The 23894-nt window shown below is 38.0% G+C and overlaps 1 protein-coding gene across 1 annotated transcript; it reads left to right on the top strand.

Annotated features, from left to right (window-relative positions):
* The first annotated feature begins 9632 nt into the window (after window positions 1-9632).
* LOC5580174 lies at window positions 9633-14347 on the top strand. The gene is made up of 6 exons (XM_001655529.2): window positions 9633-10360; window positions 10634-11168; window positions 11273-12673; window positions 12728-12899; window positions 12964-13569; window positions 13630-14347. Exons 1-6 carry the CDS (start codon window positions 10294-10296, stop codon window positions 14278-14280), a joined length of 3432 nt encoding a protein of 1143 aa, XP_001655579.2. The 5' UTR covers window positions 9633-10293; the 3' UTR covers window positions 14281-14347.
* Window positions 14348-23894: the final 9547 nt, after the last annotated feature.

Consider the following 23894-nt stretch of genomic DNA (forward strand, 5'->3'; position numbering starts at 1 on the left):
AACTTTAAGTAAAAATTTAGTACACAAATCTCAAAATGAATTTTCATGAATACTGTTATATTACCTAACATAATTTATAAAAAAATGGCCTTGTTTCTCTGACATTTATTTCCTTTGCACAAACCCTTTCCAAACCCCTCTGTTTTGGTCATGAGGTTCCCAGAAATGTTTATCCATTTTCATCGAAATAGTGATTTTTTTTTTGCAATCACATTAAAAGCTGTTAAAATTAATCCTTACAAATCTTGCGGCCCGCGACTCATTTTGAAAGCGGTGTGATGGCCCGTGTAGTCGGTTAGGCTGAGGACCACTGCGGCCTAAAACAAGCATATGAGAGAAAACATTGAAAAAACTTCTTTGGAAATAATTCCTGGGCATATATTTGCTTCAATTATTTGAGAAATATTTTATAATCCTCCTTTAGAGATTCCTGAGTAGTGTCTTGGAGTAACTCCTGGAAAAAAATCAATTGATTTTTATCAAGGATATTTTTGAGATTCGTCGAAAGCTTGCTGATGGAATCTGTGTAAGCATTCTTAGAGTAATTGATGGTCTTATAAGAATGCTAAAGAAAATTCTGAAGGAATTCGTACAGGAAACTCTGAAGGAGTTCAAGGAGAAATCCGTGTTTGTATTCCAGGATAAATCCCTGAAGAATCTCTGAAAGGTTTCAAGATGTAGTTGATAGTTAAATTCCTGAAGTTCCCAAAGAAATACAAAGAGGAATTCATTGATTAATTCCTTGATGAATTTCTGTAAGAATTTCTATAGGAATTCCGTAACCAACATTGAATTATTTTGTTAAGCTTTTTTTTTAAATAAAATTACCAAATTTTACGAGCCGAATTATTTATCGGCGTGAAAATACAAAATCGGCGGCGAAGTGCTGGTCGGCGTATGGCGCGCCGCCGATGCCTCATTCGGCGTCGGCGTGACGTGAAAATGATCGGCGGCGGCGGCGTGGCGCGGCGGCGCACAGGTCTACTCAAATGCACTTGATTCCAATGAAAATACCTTTGACATGAAGTGGCATACTAATTCTCTTTACTTTTGCCTTCGTTTTGCTTAACTGAGAAACAGAAACTTTGTTATTTCGTTTAATATGTTGTGGGTCTCGCACTATCAAAGTTACCCGCATTATCAAAGTTACCCCGTTTTACGGTATGTTGAATTCTAACGGATTTGATTGAAAGATGTTAAAAGCAAAAGCAATGTATTTGGTATTTTTTCAAATTTAATGAATTTCAGTTTGCTTTCGATTCGAATCGATTCAAAAACATCGATGCAAAGGATTCGATTAAATCGGAGAATCGATTCGACAGCTTAAATTTGAATCGATTCAGTAACATCGATGTTAGGGACAAATTCGCCCAACGCTAGTGTCAGCTGTTCCAGAAAAATACAGTCCACCCCGACCCGACCGGAGTTGGCCACGGTTAACGCGCCAACCATAGGGTTTCAGTGCTAGTAATGGACCCTTTAGTAGCTGAGGTTCATTCTCGACGCTTTTTTGCAATGATATATTAGATAGATATACGTTTTGTGCAGCCTGTCAACAAGTTCCATGTCTTTACTTCATAGTGGGCTTTCAACAAAATCATTCGATTTAGCCCGTGGAATACTCATCTGTCCATTCGATTCACATGTTAAAACTATTCAAATATCTGTATTTATGCACCTTAGACCAAATATTTTGCCTGAAACTGTTGAATAACAATGCAATCGAAGTTCCCCCGGGGGATTTTCAGAGGAATGGAGTTGCTTTAAGTGTTAATTTTATGATTGGGGGTCCATACGCAAAGAGTTCATAACCGGCATCGACTCTCATCTGCTGTATTCCGATGGGAATTTTTGTGATATCGTTAAGAGTTTTAATAACTTCGATGCGAACCCTCATGTTTAAGGGGGAACCCCATTCTAACTAGACCTGTGCGCTGAAATATTTTTGATTGCATCAGCGTGGAGAAAATTAAAGATCAAATTGTTTGTAAATTTTCTTTTTTTTTTGCGTTAGACCCCTTCTGAATCAGAGCCTCCCTTCAGTTCAGTGTCCTTATTAACATTTCCTCAGTTATAAGCTCTGAGCTTTTTTAAGCCATTGACCATTTTTGTGTTTCGTCTGGCAAGCATGAAGATACTCTATACTTTGGAAGGTCGATGAAATTATGAAAAAAAATACTCCAGTGGCATGATTTGAACCCTACACCAGAACTTAGCATGATCAAGCTGAATAGTTGTGCGTTTAATGCTACGGCAGTTTTAGCTCTAAATTGTTCTTGCAAAATTTTGTGTGGAAGTTTTCATGAAAGGAACTAATGAAAAATATTTTAGAAGCATGAATGATGGAAGTCTGATGAAATATTTGCAGAACAGAACGGGAACTAAATCCAAAGAAATCACCACGATTATTTCGGAATTTATAACTACTTTTTAATAATATCTATACAAAATTTAGAGATATTTGCTAGAAGATTTTTTGAAAAAAATATTGAAGAACCAGAAAAACATTCCCAGGAATATTTAGGAAAATTCTCCCAGCAATATGAGGGTCCTTAATTGAAGAATTATGTACGAAGAATATTTGGAAAAACTTTTCCAGAACGGCCGAGAACTGAATAGCTGAGATTTTGGTAATTTTCAATACCGAATCGTGATACTTATTTTACCGACATTGCGATTAATTCGGCAAATAATAACCGAGATATCAGCTGTAGGGTTCATTTTTAATTTGAACATCTAGTCCAGGGACGAAAATACTCAATCTACCCTCGCTTATATTGACACTTGCTGGGTTGAATCTTCGTTGATTTTTATTTGTTTTTATCCTCACCTTGACAACACAACAAAGATTGGCAAAGCGCTTGCCGCAAGATTTTCGGTTTCCTTTAAGCCTGCTGATACTCAACCGCTTTATGAGTATCGAAAACAAAAAATGATATTCATTCTAACCAGCTTGACTTTTTTACATTCCGTTTCGGGAAGTTGTAATTTTTGCACGAAGCACACTAAAGACGCGTCAATATAATCGATTCCGTGCATCGGATTGTTCATTACCCGTATAGCAGAATATTGTTTAATTAATATGAACCTCATTGATAATCAATTTACTAAAACTGACACTCTTCTGCTTCTGATAATCAAAAACACCAACGACACACGGGCATCGTTGTTTGTTTTCTTCATCTACTTTTGTGCCATCTTCATTGGTACACTCATATTGATGGTGGTGCGGTTACTTTGATGGAGGCATAAATGTCAGCGAATTGAGTATAGTGAGCATGATTTTTTTCGTCCCTGATCTAGTCACCCTAGAAACGTATTTTTGGTTATCTCTTTCACTGTTTTGTTTTGATTCTGCGTTCCGTTCCACAGCGTTCCATGAGCTAGATGACGTTTGAACCATTTTTAATCTGAACGATGTGCAAATTAGCGGCGTACAAATTAAAAAGTGTTCAGATTAAATGTGGTCAAACCAACGGGGGTACCCGGTATTCCAGATTTTTGAGGCCCCATTTTACGAAAATCTGAAAGATCCGGATAAAATTTTAAAATAATTTGTAAGGTTCTCCGTATACAACATAAACAATCCAGACTTTTCCAGACAAATTTTTCAAAATCTTCCAGATTTTTGAAAAGTTGATTTGGAATCCCTGGTTGTGAGTATTATTGGAAGTATAACTGAAGTTTTGGGATGCATACATTAGGAGATTCAATGCGGAGTCCTCTGAGATTTTTTTTAAGAATCTCTAAAGGAACGCATTGAACAATTTCTGAGAAATTTGGGGAAATATGGAGATGGTGGTGTACCCAAAATAATATATCGAAATGTTCCTGAAAAAAATCCTTGGCGATTTCCTGGAGTGACGCTTGAGCAAGTCTAAAGAGGCATGGACACCATCTTCAGCTATTTAGCCGTACAGATTGTTATATAACACTAGACAATGGACAAACATGATCCAATGGCACAGCCGTCGAGACATTCCTGACGAAAAGTGTCGTCAATGGATAAACTGCCCATAACTGCAAAACAGTCACATTCGACATTTTTGACAAAATGGAGTTAATACCATGGAGAGTCATCAAATGATAAATACTTTTGATCAACTTACTGAAATCTGTGAGATTGTTCTAGAAAATTCGAAAAAAAAATACCAAGTTGTTATGTCACATTGGTAATTATAACCGCATAACAGTCACATTGAGATTATAAATGAGCCTCGTAATGTAATAGCAATGAAATTTCTATCAGAATTATTTTCTGACTATTCCTCTAGTATGCGATTTGCGTTGTACACAACATCAGCCTCAAATAAGCATTTTTGTGTTCCTGGTAATTTTTTGAAATTTTAGTTTCCTCCCATACTGCCATAAAATGCACACTTGGTTTACTCAATGCCTACTTTAGTCGAATGCCTACTTTAGTCGAATGTTACAATTATGCAGTTATGGGCAGTAAAGCGAGTCAACTAATCGGTCCACGGAATTCATTGATTGACTTATGAAAGATAATCTGTTTTAATTCCATAAAGTGAAATAGATAGGATTTTAAAATAAATTTCTTATTTATTTATTTCTCAAACATACTCAGAAAAACTGTTTTAAAATAAAAACGCACCATAAAATGATTTTTATCTATTAAACATCTAACGAAATTCCAATATGTTTTTTTTTTCAATTTACTCTACAATAAAGTTAAACTGATCCTTACAACCGGTAACACAATTTTCTAACAATTTCTGCTAGATTGCACCTACTGATAATAGAAAAAAAAACAAAAACATTTAGATCAATAATATTGCTTCACAAAAAAAAAATATTTTTAGGACCAATTGTCATTTCGCTTAAAAATTAAAAAAAAAATGCACCATAAGCATCATCTGGCTGTATCATAGATATTCGTAGGATGACATAAAAAATCTCAGTTATACTCCACTGCACTGTGACGTCACGCATCAATTTTGACAGGTACTGGTCCTGTTGTTTACAGTTTGGACTTAGTACTTTTTTCGAATCATTCTTAATTTCGTGAAAGTTTGCTGCGAGAAGAGGTCAAATCCACTGCAGATACCCACGGATTATTCGTATTCGTATTATTCTATCTTCCTACCGTGGAAAATCGTCACCATCAGCATGCTGGTGATAGAAATGCGAAGATGAAAAAATGATGGAAAAAACGATGGAAAGTCCGAAACGTAAACAACAGGACCAGCAGCTGTCAAATAAGTGAGGTTAGGCTCGTCATATGCAGCGCTCTATTGCTAGTTCTGCTAAAAAATAAAAAAAAAATAAACCTAATGGCGGGTGGCGAACTTTCGCACAGTGGCAACATAAGTTTGATTTATTTTATTTTTGATGGTGTTTTCATATTGTTTTATTGATTTAATTTGACATAAACAGTAAGAAAGTTTTATGTTTTACCTATAGGGGGAAATCCCCCAGTACCGGACAGCACCCAATACCGGACTAAGTTGAAAAATTGAGAAATCATGGTCCAATTAAGATAATGTAGGGGACAAGCACCAATTTTCGACCCAACACTAGTTTTCGACCCTTTCATACAATTTCGGCCTACTTTGTATGAGAATCCGAAAATTGGCACAGAATTCTTGTAGGTCGAAAATTAGTGCTTTTAGAAAAGAAAGCTATTATGGAGACTAAAGTTAAAAAATCTTTAAAAAAATGACGTATCGTCTTAATTTTGAGCCAATTTAGTAATTATTTTGATTATGAAAACATACTTTGAATCAAGCAAGCATGATCAAACATAGAGTAAGGTGGGGCAAAAGTTCAACCTTAGTGGTATAATCAAAGTTTCCAGGAAAATAATAGCAGATGAAACAAAACAAATACCATACAGCGAACCTTCAACATAATGGCTATAACTTTGCTGAAGAAACTTGTGTCAAAATATTTACGCATTTTTAGTTATAACAGTTTCAAAATTGATTGTCCTAAACGAACTTTTGCCCCACCGGTGGGGCAAAAGTTCGAATCTAGTGTGGGGCAAAAGTTCGTTGGCTAAAACACAAAATATCAATACTTTTATGCCAGGCATAATTTATACCAGCCGTAAACTTATGTTTGCCGAAAAATACACACTAAATTTTCATCAAAAAATGCCCAAAACAAGGTTAATTGTAATACACCCAAAAAATAGCAGTTTTTCGCAAAACTAAGTGAAAATGTAAAATTTTTGTGAAATTTTTCGCACGATCAGGCAAATTTCGCTAAATTTAAAGATAATATGTAGATTTCAGGTAATTTGAAAAATTTTCCGTGGGTTTATACATGGGTCGAACTTTTGCCCCGCAGATTCGGACTTTTGCCCCGCTATGAGCCAAAAATTGATTCCAACTATTTATGGAAAAACTAATACACGTCAAAGCATCCTTATGATAGGCCTAGAAACACCCTTACATAAAATATTAAAAAATATGTTATCTTCATTTGGTTCCATGCATCGAAAGTTTGACCAAATATTACAATATTTACGTCGTAAAACAACAAATAGCCATAACTTTTCCAAATCTCAATCGATTTTTATGATACTTGGAGTGAAAGTCTCTTACTTGAATAGCATTCGAACCACCATGACATTTCTAAGTTTTGATTTGATTTGAGCTAGAAATCTTAAAAAGAAACTCTTGCCCCACTCGAACTTTTGCCCCACTTTAATCCTAATTTGATAGTATGAATGTATTTTGTACCATAATTGAACTAAATATGGACAAATTACAATTTTGGTTAAGCATCTCCTGTCCCCCAGTTTCGGACAGCTTGATTGTTATATGATATCTTTGTAATTATTGTACATTCATTTTTCATGGATTCTGTTAATCATGGTATCAAACATGCAATATAATCAGGAAGAATGAACATTCAGAACAACATCGTAAAATGTCCTATTTTTCATCATATATGAAAGAGTTTTTTGATGGACATCTTGCAAACTAAGAAAAACTCAAATTGTTCATGTAAATGTTGTAAATGCATTGAATTGGTAATTATATACTTTTCCTATAGTAAACACATTTAATGATGTTCAAATTTACAGAATTCGAGGCATTCTCAGATTATGTCCGGTATTGGGTGCCACCTTTCAAGATCGATCAATATGGCACTAAAATACATCATCAAAATGCAATGTCAAAATTCATATTTATATTTTCAAATTTATTTTTGTCCGCTATAAAAATGATAATATTTATCATAAATGGGTAACACGAGCACATAAAACCAATATTTTTGGAATTATGAATTGTGTGGCTTAAGTGTCGGGTACTGGGGGATCTCCCTCTAGATATTTTTATGGAGCATAATCGATTAATTATGGTGAGAAATAGACAATATGCAAAGCAAATGCAAAATGAGATATATCTATATAATATTCTGCAGAAATTAAAAAAAAACTCGTGAGTAATTTATATCAAATTTCCTAAAGAGACTGCAAGGATAATCCCTGACCTTATTTATGAAGGAATCTTTTGAAAAAATCGTACAAAAATCTTCAAAAAAAAAAAAATTAAAAGTTTCAAAAAAGAATAAAATAAAATATCTAAATGAATTCTGTACAAAAAAAATCAAAATGGATTATTTATCGCTAAATGAATTCATTCAATCATTAATCAAATTATTTATATGACAAAGAGTCTTATGAATAGCTATAAAGTTATTTATAAATAAACAATAATAGCAATAGAAGAAATTTCAGGAGGTATCTCCCGAGGTATCTATAGAAGAGTGCTCGATCGAGTTCATAGAAAAATGACTGAAGGATCTCCAAGAGGAATCAATGGAGAAATTCTTTGCAAAATCCCTTGATGGTTTTCTGAGAAAATGTTCGTGGAATGCTTATATACCTAAATATTAGAACGTAGAACTTTTTTTAATGATTTATTTTTCCTAGCTGAATTATTGATCGGCGTGAAAACACAAGTTCGGCGGCGTTGTTTTGACCGGCGTATGGCGCGCCGCCGATACATCATGCGGCGTCGGCGTGACACAAAATTGATTGGCGGCGTGGCGCGGCGGCGCACAGGTATAATTCTAACGATTCGGAGTCACTATAATTCCTATCAAAATCTCAACATTCTCACATGAATTTAAGAATTTCCACTAGATCGAATGTTTTACTAGATTTCAACGAATCTAATTAAATATATTGATCAAAAAAAAAAAACAAAAGAAAAAACATAGCAATTTTACTGGACTAACAAGAATTTGTAAAGGAGATTGCTACCAGAGCTGCAAAAAATCATTTTTCAATTCAACCACCATTGCGAGAACAGATTTTTAATTCCAGTAACCCTACCGGAATAACTGGAATATCACAGAAATACTTACAATTTCCGGAATTTAGCATGCTGTTAAGAAAACGTACAGTGAGCCTCAAAATTAAGAATCCGTGTCGATATTAATCATTAATCTTGGATTTCAACGTATTTAAATATTCCTAGAGACCGACATTCTCCATATAAAATGTCTTCGAAAGCCATTTTGTTGTACGTTCATTTATCAAAAAATAAAATAAAATGTGGACAATGTATTGTTTCGAAAAATGAATTTCAGATGACGATGAAAATTCTGTAGCCTAAGATATTCACGTGGGTTATGGTGCAAAAATATCGAGAAACAAAAAAGTTATCTCGATTTGATTTTTTTTTGCGGTAAAAATGAAGCTGCTTGTAGAGGGGTTAAACACTGGCATTGGTTTCCGAAAACCGCTCAGAAAAATCTTAAATGTGAAATCATCATTAAATTATGCACATAGAGAGAATACCAGATGTTTCGCTCAATTACACTATTGTCTCGTAATCGACTAGATTCCATGCTCGATTACGCAAATCATAGCGGATTCTTGTGTAAATGGGTTCCTGCCATTTGGCCGAACGCCATTTGGCCGAACGGGTCGTTTCGCTGAATGCTGTTTGGCCGAATAACGAACAAAAAAAAATCAAATTGCTTCTACTGATCAGTAGGATCCATAAGTGTGGCCCAATAACTGATCAGCTAATCGATTTTTATGATGTGGCCGAACGTCATGTTTGTCGCTATACCAGTGCTCCAAGAAAATCGCGTCAAGGCTCTTAGCTGATGGTTGATTCCGTTTCGTACCATCGGTGTCTATACCCTTTTCCCTCTATGAACATGGTTCTCAGCATTCTGCTGCATTTTACATTGATTTTTCTTTTATGTACCATCAACTGATAGCTAACTGCTACACGTTTGTAGTAAGCGCTTAAGTTATGCATTGTTTTGAATCTTGGAATGGGACGAAAAAGACCCAAAGCCCTTACAATGTTTTATTTATGACTGTAGAAATTGTAATAAATCCCTTCATATTGATTTCAAAACTGTTAAGAATAACATTGATAAAATATATTATTGAAAATGTAGTAAATGAGAAATTATATTTTGAACTCTTTTTTGTTCCATATTTGTGTCAAATTTTTCATAACTGCGGGGCAACTGTAGATGTACAACTGTTGCAGCTCATTGGGAATCCCTCATTTAAACTACACCTACTAGTGCTTCCCCACGTTGTTTTCGTGCAATAGCCCCACCCATGATTCTTTGAAACACTACTTACAATTCAATAGCTACAGTGCAATATATGGCATCGCAAGCAATGATCAATGATCAATTTCTGCTGCTCAATAGGTTATCGCTAAACAATAATAATACAGGGAAAAACGGTTCATCAATTGATTGACTCTGATGTCAACTAGGTAAATGTACGCAATCAAGTCACTTACGGTACTTTCCAAAACATCTTAGATCTGTAGTAGTTCCATTGTCGCTAAATAAAACACTTCTCCAACATGTTGATCACGCATTCGGCGTTGGCGCGCCGAAAGAGAGAATCAAAACAAATCTTCAATAGCAGGTGATCGTATTCCAACATACCGTCCACGAAAGAGAGACCCTATTGAAGTCCCAACACAAGCTTAAAGCCCGTCTGGCTGGGAGCCCAACCGAAGCTCTATTCGTAACAGTTGAGAGTGAGCGGCGAACCGAGCCGGACGCTTATCGGAAAGCACACGATCGTGATCAGCTCCAGCCCAGGTGCGTTCCATTGCAGAGCAAAACCTGAAGAAAGTGACTCATGCTCGCATACTCGCTTTGCTGGGGCCAATCGTGGAAACGGGTACACAGTCTACACTGGATGGATGGAAAGTAGTGGACATGTCTTGTTGTGCAACTCTGGCGTCGATATCATAACATTCTGTGCTGTTCGGAATACAATGTGATTGATAGGAAACTCGTGGAAGATTGTGAATCAAGTGAGTGAGAATGCGGATGCTTAGTGATACGTTTGGTGTTTTGGCGATCGCCACCATCGTCACGGTTATTGATCAAGGTAAGTTTGGATCGAGTGAGTGGTCATTTTGCACAAGCGACTGTTCTGATTTCCTGTTGCTTTTGCGTGCCACGTCAGGGAGAGACACATAAGTTTAAGTGATTGAAATTCTTTAACCTTGTCTGATTGATCTTGGTATTGATTGACGAGAGTTCTTGCAACGTATGTTACCGGTGAAAGGTTTCGCCCTGGGAGTTGCATAAGCAATTGGAAATTGGAGTGATCGACGCGTCACGAGCGCCCTGATATTGATTGATGGCTCTCTCTTTTCAGCTGCGGCGGTCAATTTGGTGGCTTACATATCGCAGTTCGGTCTACATGGGGAGATCTCTTTCTCCCAGTATTCAGACCGGCAGGTCCAGATAAGCTCCGATTTGGAAACAACTCTGCAATACCCTGATCAGGCGTGGAGTTGGGGCGTATATCAGTTGCCGGTGGACTACGCGATCGTGGATGGACGGGAAAGGTGTGACGTGAAGCAACTCGGAGAACAGTTGTGGTCGTTTGACGATGACTTGGGATTTCTAACGCTGCCCGGGAATGAGTCCGTGCAATGGCTGAGCGACATTCCGTTGACCGGAGAAAAGGGTCTGTGGGGGAAATCTCTGGTGCTGTTCGATCCGAACAGTGGTTTTAGGGTTTGTGCTACGATCACGACTCGCGATGGATCTCAGGATCATATTGCAGAAGCCAGGTTCAACAGTCCCATCACGGGGTCAATCTATTTTCGGTGGCTAGCGGCCAAGGAGACGAATCACTCGGATACGTTGATCTACTCAAATCTGTTTCACATCAGGGAGCAGTCCAGGTAAAAATACAATACTCTGGAACCTCAATTTGAGTATTCCTAGCCATTGCATAAAAGTTTTAGAATATTAAAAATATTACAGCACTAATTCATGTTTTTCTCAGGAAACTCAACAATCCCGCTTTTACCGAGCACTCGTGGAAAATTTACGTGACGGACATCTTCGAAAACGATAATGCCGAGGAGAACTGCAACAAACTCCAGCTAGTGTTCGACCCTCAAGTACGAGGCACCGGAAAAGCTATCGGTGACATAGACACTCGCCTCGGAAACCTAAAGATCACTACCAACTCTCAGAAGAACAAATTCCCACAGCTGTTCAACGATCGGGAGCTGCGGTTGTTACCCAGTGATCTCTACGGACCATCCCGTAAGCTGTACGTTGTAATCTTCGACCCTATTCACCCGGACACGTTCCTTGCCTGCTCGAAAATTCGTCATCTGAAGGCGAAATCTGCCCGAGCTATGGTCAACGGTCAAGGAATGCGAGGGGAAATTCGATTCGTCCAGCGATCACGATTTGAACCAACCTGGATCAATGCTTCGTTCGCATCTGTTACCAACAACCTTCAAGATAACGTTAACTATGCCAAAGATGTCGCTAGTTTCAAGATCAATCAACTACCTCTACAGTCCTACTCAGCCAATCAGGACACTTTCTGTCATACCTCTGGATCAACCTTCAATCCAACCAACGTCGAAATGCAAAGTACCCCTCCACCTGGTTATGGGACGCAAGATCAGTACCCGATTGGAGACCTCACCGGGAAGCTTACAGGTCGTAATAAAAGGGAAACCCACCGGATGTTCCTCCCTGGAACAAGTGCCGAACTTAGTGGATTCTACTGGGATGCTTTCCTTCCACTGCAGGGAAGGCACAGCGTAATACACCGAGGATTCAGTGTACAACGCTACAACCGTACTGATCCCACCAACATCACACATACGCCGTGGGCTTGTGGGCCTGTTACTCTCTACGAAATCAGCCGTTCTTACCAAATTCCCATAGTTACGGCTCAAGTTCTGTTCCGGTATCCGATCGTCGGGAGAATCCTGTTCCGACAGGTTAAGGACGAGTTCTGGAGCGATACGGCCGTGATCTTTGAATACCTTATCCACGCAGATGGATCAACGGTTAACAATACAGCCGAGCATCGGTGGACAATAACAGATCAACCGCCGGGGAAGGACTTTTACGACTGGCAGAATCGGTGCGTTAGCTCGGGTGGAATTTACAACCCGCAGAAGGTTTCGGTTGGTGTTTCCAACTGGGAAGAACGATGTGCTTCCCATTCACCGGAACTGTGCCGCATGGGTGATCTTTCCAATCGACTGGGAATGCTGGAAATCGCTGGAGGGAAAGCAGACGCCGAGCGGATAAGCCGACGGATGTTTGTCGATGGAAATCTCCCGCTGAGTGGCTTTGCTAGTATCATTGGGCGATCCTTGGTGATCTACGACGATCACGGACCGAAAGCTAGAGGTGAACGTTTGGCTTGTTCAATGTGAGTGTGTTAAAACTTTATTTGAGTGAATTTGAAGAATTACTTATGTTCTAGAATCGGAGGATATCACCGACGGAAAGTTGTAGCAAGAGACTGGTACTCCAACGGAGACCCGTTGACAATCAAAGGAAAGTTAGAAATGGTACAACAGTCCGAGTACGACTTGACGAATGTTGAGGTCGATTTCAAGGGTCTGATAGAAAACAGCGGCTATCACGTTCACATTGTGAGTTTTGTTTTGATAGGTTCAACTGTCGATCAAGTTCTATTCACCACATTTCTCATTCTAGGCTCCCGTAGAAGGCGACCTGCAGTTTCCATGTGAAGATTCTACTGTCTACGGCCATTGGAATCCACGCTCCGTGAATCCCAAACTGTCGCCACCACCAGCCCAGGGCAGTACCGATGAATACGAACTGGGTGATCTGAGCGGGAAGTTTGGCACCCTTGACGGAGTTTCTATGTACGAGCAGTCCTACAACGACTCCCGACTACCACTTTACGGATACGAGAGCATCATCGGTCGTTCAATTGTGGTTCATAAGAAGGCGAGTAACCGCCGGTGGGCATGCAGTACTCTTGAACGCGGTTATAGCCCAAGTGAAGCCAGGGAAATTCGAGCGATCGCATCGTTCCACCATCCGGCAGGGTACGCCTACGGGTATATCCGGATGACGCAGCTAATCGGAAACGATGGCAGTCAGAGCGATACCATCATCGAGGTGAAGCTGAGATATCCGGGAAAGCACGATCGAAATATGACTGCCAACCATAATTGGCACATTTGGGTGAATCCAGTTGGGGTGGATGCTACTGTTAAACAAGTTGAGACACGATGCGTGGCCGCAGGATACGTATGGAATCCGTACTACACACAACTTGCTGATCCGTTGAATGTAAGACCGCTCGTAACTTATCATAGTTCGCTCTACAATACTTTTCGATTTCTATTTCAGCAAGATTTGTACCGCCAGGAGTGTGGACCAGATAACCCCCTGAGGTGCTACGTAGGTGACGTATCCGCCCGATTAGGACCCATCGACATCGGTGGACGGCGAATGGTCTTCGCGGACAGTAACTTTCCGCTAGAAGGGACGCAGAGTGCCCTTGGCAGAGCGATCGTAATATTCGGGCCCGAGTTTTCTGGAGATCGTTTCGCCTGCGCAAAGATAGAGCCGGATCACGACATCGTCAAGTACATCAATTTGAAGAAACCACCGCGATTTGTGGTGACGCAGTTTTTGGAGGACGTCCGAGCCGTGATGGGACTTCCCGAGTGGATGCTGGCGATCGATTCACGCAGTACCAAAACTCTGCACAACGACGCCTGTATTCAGATGATCATTCACTTCAAGGGTCCGAATGCATTCCAGATTGAGCAGGACTTTTCACGGCTGTTGGCCAGCGGAAGACTTGACAGTCCAACCATTAACATATCGGGCTATGTGAATGCGAAACGGAAGAAGACACTGTCCTACCGTACCTGTGGAGTGCGTGATCCGAATGATAAAGATAACCGGAAAGGTTTCTTTAGCAGTGGAAGTGGGGCTGTTGAATACTCATTAGGATTACTGTTACTTGTAATTAACGTCATTTGTTTTGTTTAAGAGAATTTGTGATATAAACAGATCGATGTTATCCTAGGTGATAATCAAATACATTACTCAACAAAAACGGTTTTTTTTTCTTCGTACTTCTTTCAGATAATTCTGGCAAAAGCTTGCACGGGTTCCTCACGAGACACAGAATATAAACACAAACACACAGACGTAGCTCTCCCAACTAACAATTAGTGCAAATGTAAACATTCTCGAAGCTTTCTTAATATGGCTTTATGCTGATTAAATATGCTATATAAACAAATGGTGAAAATCGAAAATACTTAATAGCTTAGTGTTTAGTATTTCGTGGACATGGTTTACATTAATCCTTTGCTATGCATATAACATATGGGCTCGATGATTATGATTTATACGTTGTAATGAATATCGGACGTTTATTTATTCCTGTACATAAGCGTTACTAGTGGATAATCTTGGGACTTGCGATTTCCAGCATGCAAGCAACGACACGATTGGTGAGCTTTTTTGAGTTGAAGAAAACATACGGACTGGAACATGGATTTGTATTAAGAGGTAATTTAAAAACTAAATTGTATCGAATGCAATTATATAGCAGATTCAATATTTTTCACAAGATTTTTTAGATGATGGCAGCGGGCGATTTTTCCGGCAGGAACCATTCCAAGGTAAGCAATCAACTGTGCGAGATTTTTCTATACTGCTGATTTTCTATAAATGTTAGTCCCGAAATTATTATTCCTAGGGGTCTATTTTGTAAATCGAACAGACTCGTGTGACTCATCTATAATCACTGTCGATCAAAGTAAGCATGCATATTCACCCGTCGACTCCCATTGTAATCCAGTGACATACATAGAGTGACAACTGTCGAACAACTCGAGTGACAGACCGTGTCGAACGATATATTTTGGTCGACAGTGATTCCAGTCGAGTCATTTTGATCGACTCGATTTATAAAATAGACCCCTTAATTTTTCACCATAAGATCGGTGGTCTATTTATTACTTGCAGAGTCTAAGATCAATCGTCTGCAGATCCTGGCTATAAATCGGTGCAGACAAGTGGCCAACCTGTCCGGGCCCATTTTAATAACTTCCGCTCCAATACCATCCCTTCCAGCTACTTTGTTGTTCTTGAGCGTTTTGATAGCATCCTTAACTTCACCTATTGTGGGAGTTGGCACGTCTGCTTCAAGGCTTTGCGCGTAGTCAATTGTGACTTCGGGTAGCTTGAGTCGTTCCAGATTGTAGCGTGGAGGGCGTCGGTACCGAATTTTGTTCACAATGGAGAGTCTTTGGCGCACTTTAACCGCTACAAGGTAGTGGTCCGAATCGATGTTTGCGCCTCGATAGGTTCTGACGTCGATAATGTCCGAGAAGTGTCTTCCATCAATCAAAACATGGTCGATTTGCGATTCGCTCTGTTGGCGTGATCTTCAGGTGTACCGATACGGGAGACTGTGCTGTAAGTTGGTACTACGTATGGCCATGTTCTTGGAGCCGGCGAAATTTGGGGTCACTGATCCCGAATCAAGTCTAAAAAATCTTAAAACTTGTTGAAAAATCGATCAATTTCAGAATTGAATGTTGTGAATTACAGAATACACCACATTAAACGCCTAAAGCTATGAAATTTTCTTTGAAATTAGTAACTCGCTCACAAAAAGAACACTTTTTTTCTCTGAAAAAAATATTTTGTTCTCAATAGGGTAACGACTGTTTATTTTGATCTTAAACGCTAACAGTTGGCGCCAGCGGCAAAAATTACAAACAACAACCTTTTGAACATTCAGTTTCTCTTACCGACCGCTGAGCGGCGACACTGATATTTGTATTCCACCCACTGATCGCGCTATGCTGGATTCTCAAATTTCTCAAACTTTCAACACAAGCGCATGGAAGAATGGTAGTCGGAGAACTGTCAAAACGTATGGAAAAGAATGAATAACTTAATAATCATCAATTAGGAAACTGGATCAAAAAAGTAGTGATTAGAAATCAAGTGTAAAGTGAATACATAACTTTTTGTGTTTAGTTCATCTTCCGTGCTGCTTTCTTTGCTTCAGGATTTCGTTTTTGCTAGCATTGAAAAAGAGCCATCTATTTGCCTTTTGAGTTTTGAATATCGCCCTATTGATCAGAAGGGTGAAATTGATCATCGTATCTTACGATTTTATTTAATCGTAATGGAGCACAAATATCAATGTAAGCTGCAGTAAATGAACGTTGTTTGTCGTAACTATTGTCAAACTGTGTGTTGTAAAGTTTTTTGCGTTAAAAAATGTTTATTACTATGAAAATAATGTAAAATTTCAAAATCATGCACGGTGCAGTATTGACAAACACCTATGAACTTCTATTTATAAGCAAGGATTCGAACATGGTATAAACCTGAAAGTTTGTGAGGATGCTTGAGATATATCCCCAAACCAGACTTCATCATCAAAACTCGTACCAATTAGCTCATATGGCTGAAATAATTGAATTTTTGTTAGATATCATTGAATTCCTTAGGAAATTGCATACATTTAGGCGTTTTCAGCGTTATTCTTGAAATTTAACTATTCGTTATTTATATAAATATTGCAAATTTTCGGTACATAAGTCGATGAGGCTCACCTTCGTACTTGTTTTCCTGCATTTAGTTGTTTGGCATTGTTAACATTATAGAAAACAGACTAGAAAAACCGTGAAAAATGATCAACTTCACCCGAAATTACGGTATGTCCGATGTCATGATTGAAAAAGAGCATAAAATTAGCGCTTTTTTTCTTAACATGGGCAGATCACCCCTATTTTCCCTAGCCAAATGGCATTTCTGTTCCCTTCAAGGGTGAAGAGCGGCTGTCAAATGGGAGTAATATTGGAAAGCCGCTAGCCTAAGTCTAGAACCAATTTCCTTTTAAGAACCAGCGACACGTTGCACCGTGGCCCAAGGCTGGCCAAAAGTCAAAAATATGAAATTTGCAAATTCCTTCTCGAATATTGAGTATTGAATAACAATTCTCCGAAGTTTCAGATCGATCGGTGTATTTTTCGATTTTTTATAGCATGTCACCTGGAGAGATGTCAACTGAAATTTACCCTTTGAATTTTTCAAATTTTTTGAAGGTTGTTTTATAGAAATTGCATTTTCTGTGCTAAATCATGGCCAATTTTTTCTCAACCGATCTCATTCGAAAGAATATACCTTAGGCTTTCTTGTGACGATGTTTCAAAATATATTTGACATGCTTACCATTTGAGAATGTCAATAAGTGCATAACATAGAGCTCCTTCAAAAATAAGGCATTTTTCAAAGGTAGTGCAAGATATCTGCAAGATATGTGTGGCAAATATTCCATAGTATTCGATGTACTATGGCACTTGCGCTTTTTTGCGTTAAGATAAGAAAAAATATTTTTTAGTTACACTGCGAATCTGACTATTAGACCATTATACTTGTTATAACTATCGCATTTTTTTTACCATTATAAGCTCCCGAATAGATTCAAAAACGAACTCAAGCTTGTCCACGATGTTTAACTTCAAATTGGCATCCAAATGATGACCTTTCATTTGATTTTGATCTGGATACGGTTTTCATTGATTGAATTAAAAAAAAAATGCTATTTTAAGCTAATTCTGACAAATGTAGGGGAATTTGGGGTAAAACCGACACCCTAAGCTCAATGATAAAATGTGTGTACTTTCGCTTGTTAAGCAAGCCTAAAATTGTTGTAGAATCACATATTGGTTATAAATCTAACAATCCTTGCGATGGCTGGATGATATATTTGGATTATATAGTGATTTAAATCAAATTGAAATATCATCATTTTGAGGTGGGACAATTGAGAGTGCGGGTAAGATCGACACCCTGTTGGGGTAAAACCGACACATGTAATTTGAGTAGAATTCATAAGTTGTGATCAGCACCATCACATGGAATATTAAGAAGAATGCTTTAAACATTACTTTCGACTTTGATGACCCCTTCATCTAAAGGATTGTACACATATTACGTAAATTATTTAGGAGAGGCCAAATATCCACTAAATAAATGTGGAAATTTCAAATAACCCATGCTAATATTAAGAAGTTGGGATGAATTCACATGGATATGATTAATTTGTGTTCATGGAATGCGATTTGGATTTTTTCCACATCGATACGAAACGAAACGATACGCGGAATATCTTGTGCTGATAATGACGAAACGAAACGAAATTTAAAAATGTTTCGTGTAACTCGATACGAAATCAAATATCTCACGGAAGATTTCGAAACGAAACGAAATTTTTGAATTTGTTTCGCGGAATACACGTTTAAGTTTTTTTTTTCTTGCCAAAAGCTGGAAAATTGACAATAGGCATACAAAACGTCTTTTTAAATCCTCTACCATATGGAAACCTTAGTGTTGCTCAGCGGAATCCTTACATGTTTTGGTAGGTAAGATTTTTTTTCTGTTTGTTTGAAATCTTCTTAATAACTTTATAAGGTTTCATTTCAACATACATATCTGACATTCACACAAGGCAATGGGTGGGTTTGATTTAAATGTTACAACTATGAAGTGTTAATTAATTTAATGTGATATATTCGTTTTGTGAAACGAGCATGCTGATTAAATTAGCTGCAGCTTCTCAATCAAGGATGGATGAGGATCAGTTTGGTGAAAAAGCCCATACCTTTCCGTTTTCCTGATTTTTATCATTTTAAAAAATAACGTTTGAATGGTTCGACGCTAAAAGAGTCGACTTATCGTTTGTTCACGTTGTCTTAAGAGTATTGATAGGTGATTTATTGAACTGAGGTTGCATGAATCGCATCACTTACCAATGTGAATCCTGATCATGCAGCTATGATTCCTTCTCACTAACACAACTCCTTCCCATGACAACCATGGAGATGCAGAGGTGATCTCGGTCAATGGACAATGGATGTCACACTAACATTCCTTCCCTTCCTCCGATGGCCGGCGCCGTTATTGACTTTTTAATGTCTGAATTTCTCGAAAGTGTACATTGAAGATGGTAAGCTACTCCCAAGCTACATCTCTTGGTTCCTTGTTCAACTTCGATTATTCTGGTCAATCACGGAGTAGCAACTACGAATTGTACGGTCATCAATGCTTATGCTTATGCTTTATGCGGACTAGTCAATACTACAGTTATCCCACAGTTATGGATAGCACACAGATATGGATCAAAGATGGATTAAACGGAGAATAACTCATCGAATAGAGTAGCAATTACGCAGAACCCATTTTACCTACGCGAACCATAAATCTATGCAGCATCGCAATCAACAATAACATGCTTAAATACATTTGTTCCATTCGTAGGAAATAAAATGTCATACATATGCCTAGAAGCATTGATTCATATCTGTGGGGCATTGAAACCCATTCGCGATGACGGAGGCAATTACCACAGTTGACCCTATGCGTAAAGCTCCCATTTCTTTGCATGGCAAAGCATAGGAAGTCATCAAATGCTTCTAAAAAGTTCAAAACTATATTTAATTAAATTCTGTTTAGTGTACGGGGTTAGATTTATTATAAGCTATAGAATCCGCAGAATATTGAGGAAGATATATAAAAATCAAAATAATGTAGCCCATCAATAGTCTATCAACATGTACTGAAAAGAATTTAAATAGCTATTGCAATTTATTTTATATAAGCAATTGTAATTTCACTTCCTATACCTTGCCGGGTTAAATTTTCGACGCTTTACGCATAGAGTAAACTTTTTCCAGATGGCAGCACCGTACCTTCGTTAGATCGAATACCACAGTTAGAAACCTATGAATCTAAGATAAGACGATTCCTAAAGAAACGCCAAAACGTATGCTTTCACTAGCACACCATTTGTTTGCCTCGCAGATAATTTGCTGTTATAGTGTTCTGATCCATGATATGAGTCGATTTGATCCATAGTACGGACGACCCATTTTTGACTGTAGCTAGGAGAAGAAGCGAACGCTTTGCCTTTTTTGCTCGAAATTAAACTCGAATTTCGCGAAATTCCGTTTTATTCCGTTTGTTTCAATTTTCCGTGGAAATATTTTAACAATTTGGCGAAACGGAACGAAACAGCAAAATACAAATTTCGCCTGTGCGAGTTCCGTGGAATTCCGCGGAATTTCGTTTCGAAGCGTATTTGACGGAATCATTCGGTATTTCGCATACCCTTATTTTCGAAGATGAATTTGTGGCGAATGATTGGTTGTGAAAATAAATACTGTTTTATTTTAACAAAACAGAAAAGTGTAATTATAAAAACTGTCGAACCTCATGGTTTGTAAATAAACAATAAGATTAATTTATTTGAAATTGCAATGCTTTCACATTAGTTTCGTTAATTCTTCAATTTTAAATAAAAAAAATCCTTCATAGTGGTGAAATAAGTTTAAACGTGATAACATAGAAATATTTTTTTCAACACCTAATGATAGCTTGTGGCAAGTCATATTTTACAAGTTAATCAGTTCGCCATCCGTGAACTTCACTGGAATTCGAAAATATAGACTCACATAAACTACAGAAAAAGTCTTCCGACAAGAAAGATTCCCTGAAGTTAGATTATGAAGCAAAGAAATGTGTCGATTTTACCCCAAATTGTCGATCTTACCCCGAGTGGACATTTATTTGTCAATAGCGTTTTCAGCTGTCAAAAAACCATAAACTAAATTTTCTCCATGTTGTATCAACGTAATAATAGTAAATGATGATGTAAACGCAGAACTGATTTTCACATTTTTAAAATTTCACATGCGAAATAGTTAAAGAATAACAGCAAAATATTGCACCTGCTGGTGCTTCTATGTTATCCAACATGGTTTTGTTGTTTATTTTGGCAGTTTATTGGTAGTGTCTGTTGTAATGTCATTCGAAACACAACATTTCACAAGTGAAGATAGAGCGTGGTGGAAACTGCATGAAAATCTGCTCAAAACATGAAAAATCAAAGGGTATCGATCTTACCCACAGTGTCGGTTTTACCCCGATTACCCCTACGGGAAATATCGATTTTATGTTTCAGCTACTTTTTCTATCAAAATACCTCTAAAAATTATGTTTTGTTAAATAATTAGCATTTGTGAACGTTTTGAGTGAGAATTGTACTTTTGACCAACATTTGTATGGGATGCGGCCACTGTGCGTTGGGGTAGCAGTAAAGAGCCGCCAGTATCTCCCTTGATTCCCTTACGATTACAAACTATCCACATCGTTCCACTCTTGTTTTTCGCCTAGTACTTATGCAATCTTTTAACATGTATGCACGCTGATAATTTTGTATTCTGGTTCGATAAGAAATTTTAAAAATATGCTCAAGTTCAGCTCAATCGTATGAAGAGGATTTTCTTCTTAGGAATCATATTTTTTCGTTTTTTTTTCATGACATAGGGTCGGACAGTCCCCTATGGTCGCACTAGTGGCTTTTTACGGCCGTTTCGCTATAAATCTTTTCAAAATATTTTTTGACATGAAGGTCAGAAGCTATTTATCTAAGTACCATTGATACACAGCTTGATTTTGTTCATAAAATGATCGAAATAATTAGTTTTGTTAAAACTTGAGCTCCCTTGCGCCTATAGTAAACCTATTGTTCCTATAGTAGCACTACTGAGAGAAACTATTTTTTATTATACGAAATAATTGATAAATTTAGAACTTTTTTTACATCAAACGAAAGCTTCTGATCAGTGAATCAAATTATCATCAAAACAGACGAAAAACAAACAACAATGCAAGCTCGCTCACAACCGTTTGACAATCATAAAGCGCAATATTGTTGCAACCTTTTCAACTAGCGATTAATCAGTTATTTTAAAAACTAAACCAATTTTTTTTATGGATGCTGTTCGATAATTTGTCAATGTTTACCAACACGGAGAATGTTCTCGAAAATTGCAATTCGAAGCCCAGAAAATCGCTGTGCACGCGGTGATCGATCATTGTCATATTCTGTTCAAGTGATGATAAACTGATGTTGCGGAATGGAATTGTTGCAACAAGAATAGAAGATGACAATGTCGTTGTTGCTGCGTGTTGGGTGACAATTGATTCACTGCTTCTGATACATACTTTGTAGGAAAAATATAAAAGTTTTGTATATATATGGTTTTGATTAGTGTTTTGCCAACGCCGTGATGCTAGTGCTACTATAGGAACAGAAATTAGAAATAGTGCTACTATAGGCACATGTATTCCTATAGTGGCACAAGCGACAATAAATACAAACATATAAGTTTTCGTAGTTTTCATATTTTTTTCCACAACACCAAGATAAAAAGCTTTCAAATGATGTAAAAATAATGACGCTAGCGTTATTTTTCGATTTTATACGAATATTTGTTCTTAGGTATGCGGCTAATGGTACATCGACCCTACCTTTGCCAAATCTAAATAAAAAAAATAGCAACAAATCATAGATGTGTCCCCGAGGAGAAGCTGCCCTGCAGGCTGAGTAGAAAGTTGGTGAAGTGTACGGTCGATTTGAACATTTTCTTGTTGCATGCAACATTTTTATTATACACATATGTGAAGGAGACGCATGGTCGTTCCTAATTTCAAGTTGTACCAGTAAGGTCTGGTGCTACATCCTCCTGACAAAAGTCAATTTACAAATTTCATAACGTTGAAGGGGTAGATGAGTGAGTTTACCCAAGATGTTACAATCCTATTGTATGATTGTTCTTTTCTTTTTGGAGTTACGTCCAACTAGGACTGAGCCTGCTTCTCAGCTTGGTGTTCTTATGTGCACTTCCACGCATGCATGTAGGGGAAAAGCACTAAAACGCAAAACATTTTTAAAAGGAATTGCATCATAAAATACCACGATTTTAGGCAATATGTTTCACTGACAGCAACACATTCGCGAGCATGTTAAGGTGAACAAACCAGAATCGGGCAGCAAAACGATTGGAGGAACGGCAAAAATGTATGCAGATGACAGCTGTGTCAGTACTCTGACCAGACTATTGGAGATTCAAAAGTTTAAGAGATCCCAAATAGCCGTAGCAGTGAACGCGCATCTATTCAACCATACTGAGGATTGCGGGTTTAAATTCCGCTGATCGAGGATCTATTCGGGTTTCACATTTTGTCCTGGTCTTATTTTCCACACGATATATCAGATGCAAAAGTGCTCAAAAAAAGCTCTCAGTTAACTGTGGAAGAGTTCGTAAGAACAATCAGTTGAAAAACAGGCCTTGTCCCAGTTGGGGTGTAGCGCCAGACAGAAGAAGAAGAAGACAAAAACGTCTTTGTAAAGATCTATCAGTTACTAGAGTGTTTAGTAGCAAAATGATTTACGTCGTAAAATTTGTAAGAGACTGTTGCTATCGTTAGTATAGGAGCCAGCTAAAGGATTGATCCTATACATATAGATAGTTACACATCCTATCGGCCTGTATCAACCCGGTAGTCATGTACCATTAGATCAGTTCAAGCTTCAAAGATGTTTACTGTGCTAAATTCAAAAAGCTATTAATAGCAACAGCTATGCTTAAAATAGCAAATGCGCCTCCAACAGGCAAATACGGTCATCTGGCAGGACACCATCGAGAACTCGAGTAGACAATTCCCTCTCTCAGACAGAACGACATTGCCTTCTTTCACCTGAGAAAAGTAAAAGACCATCCAACGGC

Source organism: Aedes aegypti, chromosome 1 (genome assembly GCF_002204515.2).
Source record: "Aedes aegypti strain LVP_AGWG chromosome 1, AaegL5.0 Primary Assembly, whole genome shotgun sequence".
Lineage (NCBI taxonomy): Eukaryota > Metazoa > Arthropoda > Insecta > Diptera > Culicidae > Aedes > Aedes aegypti.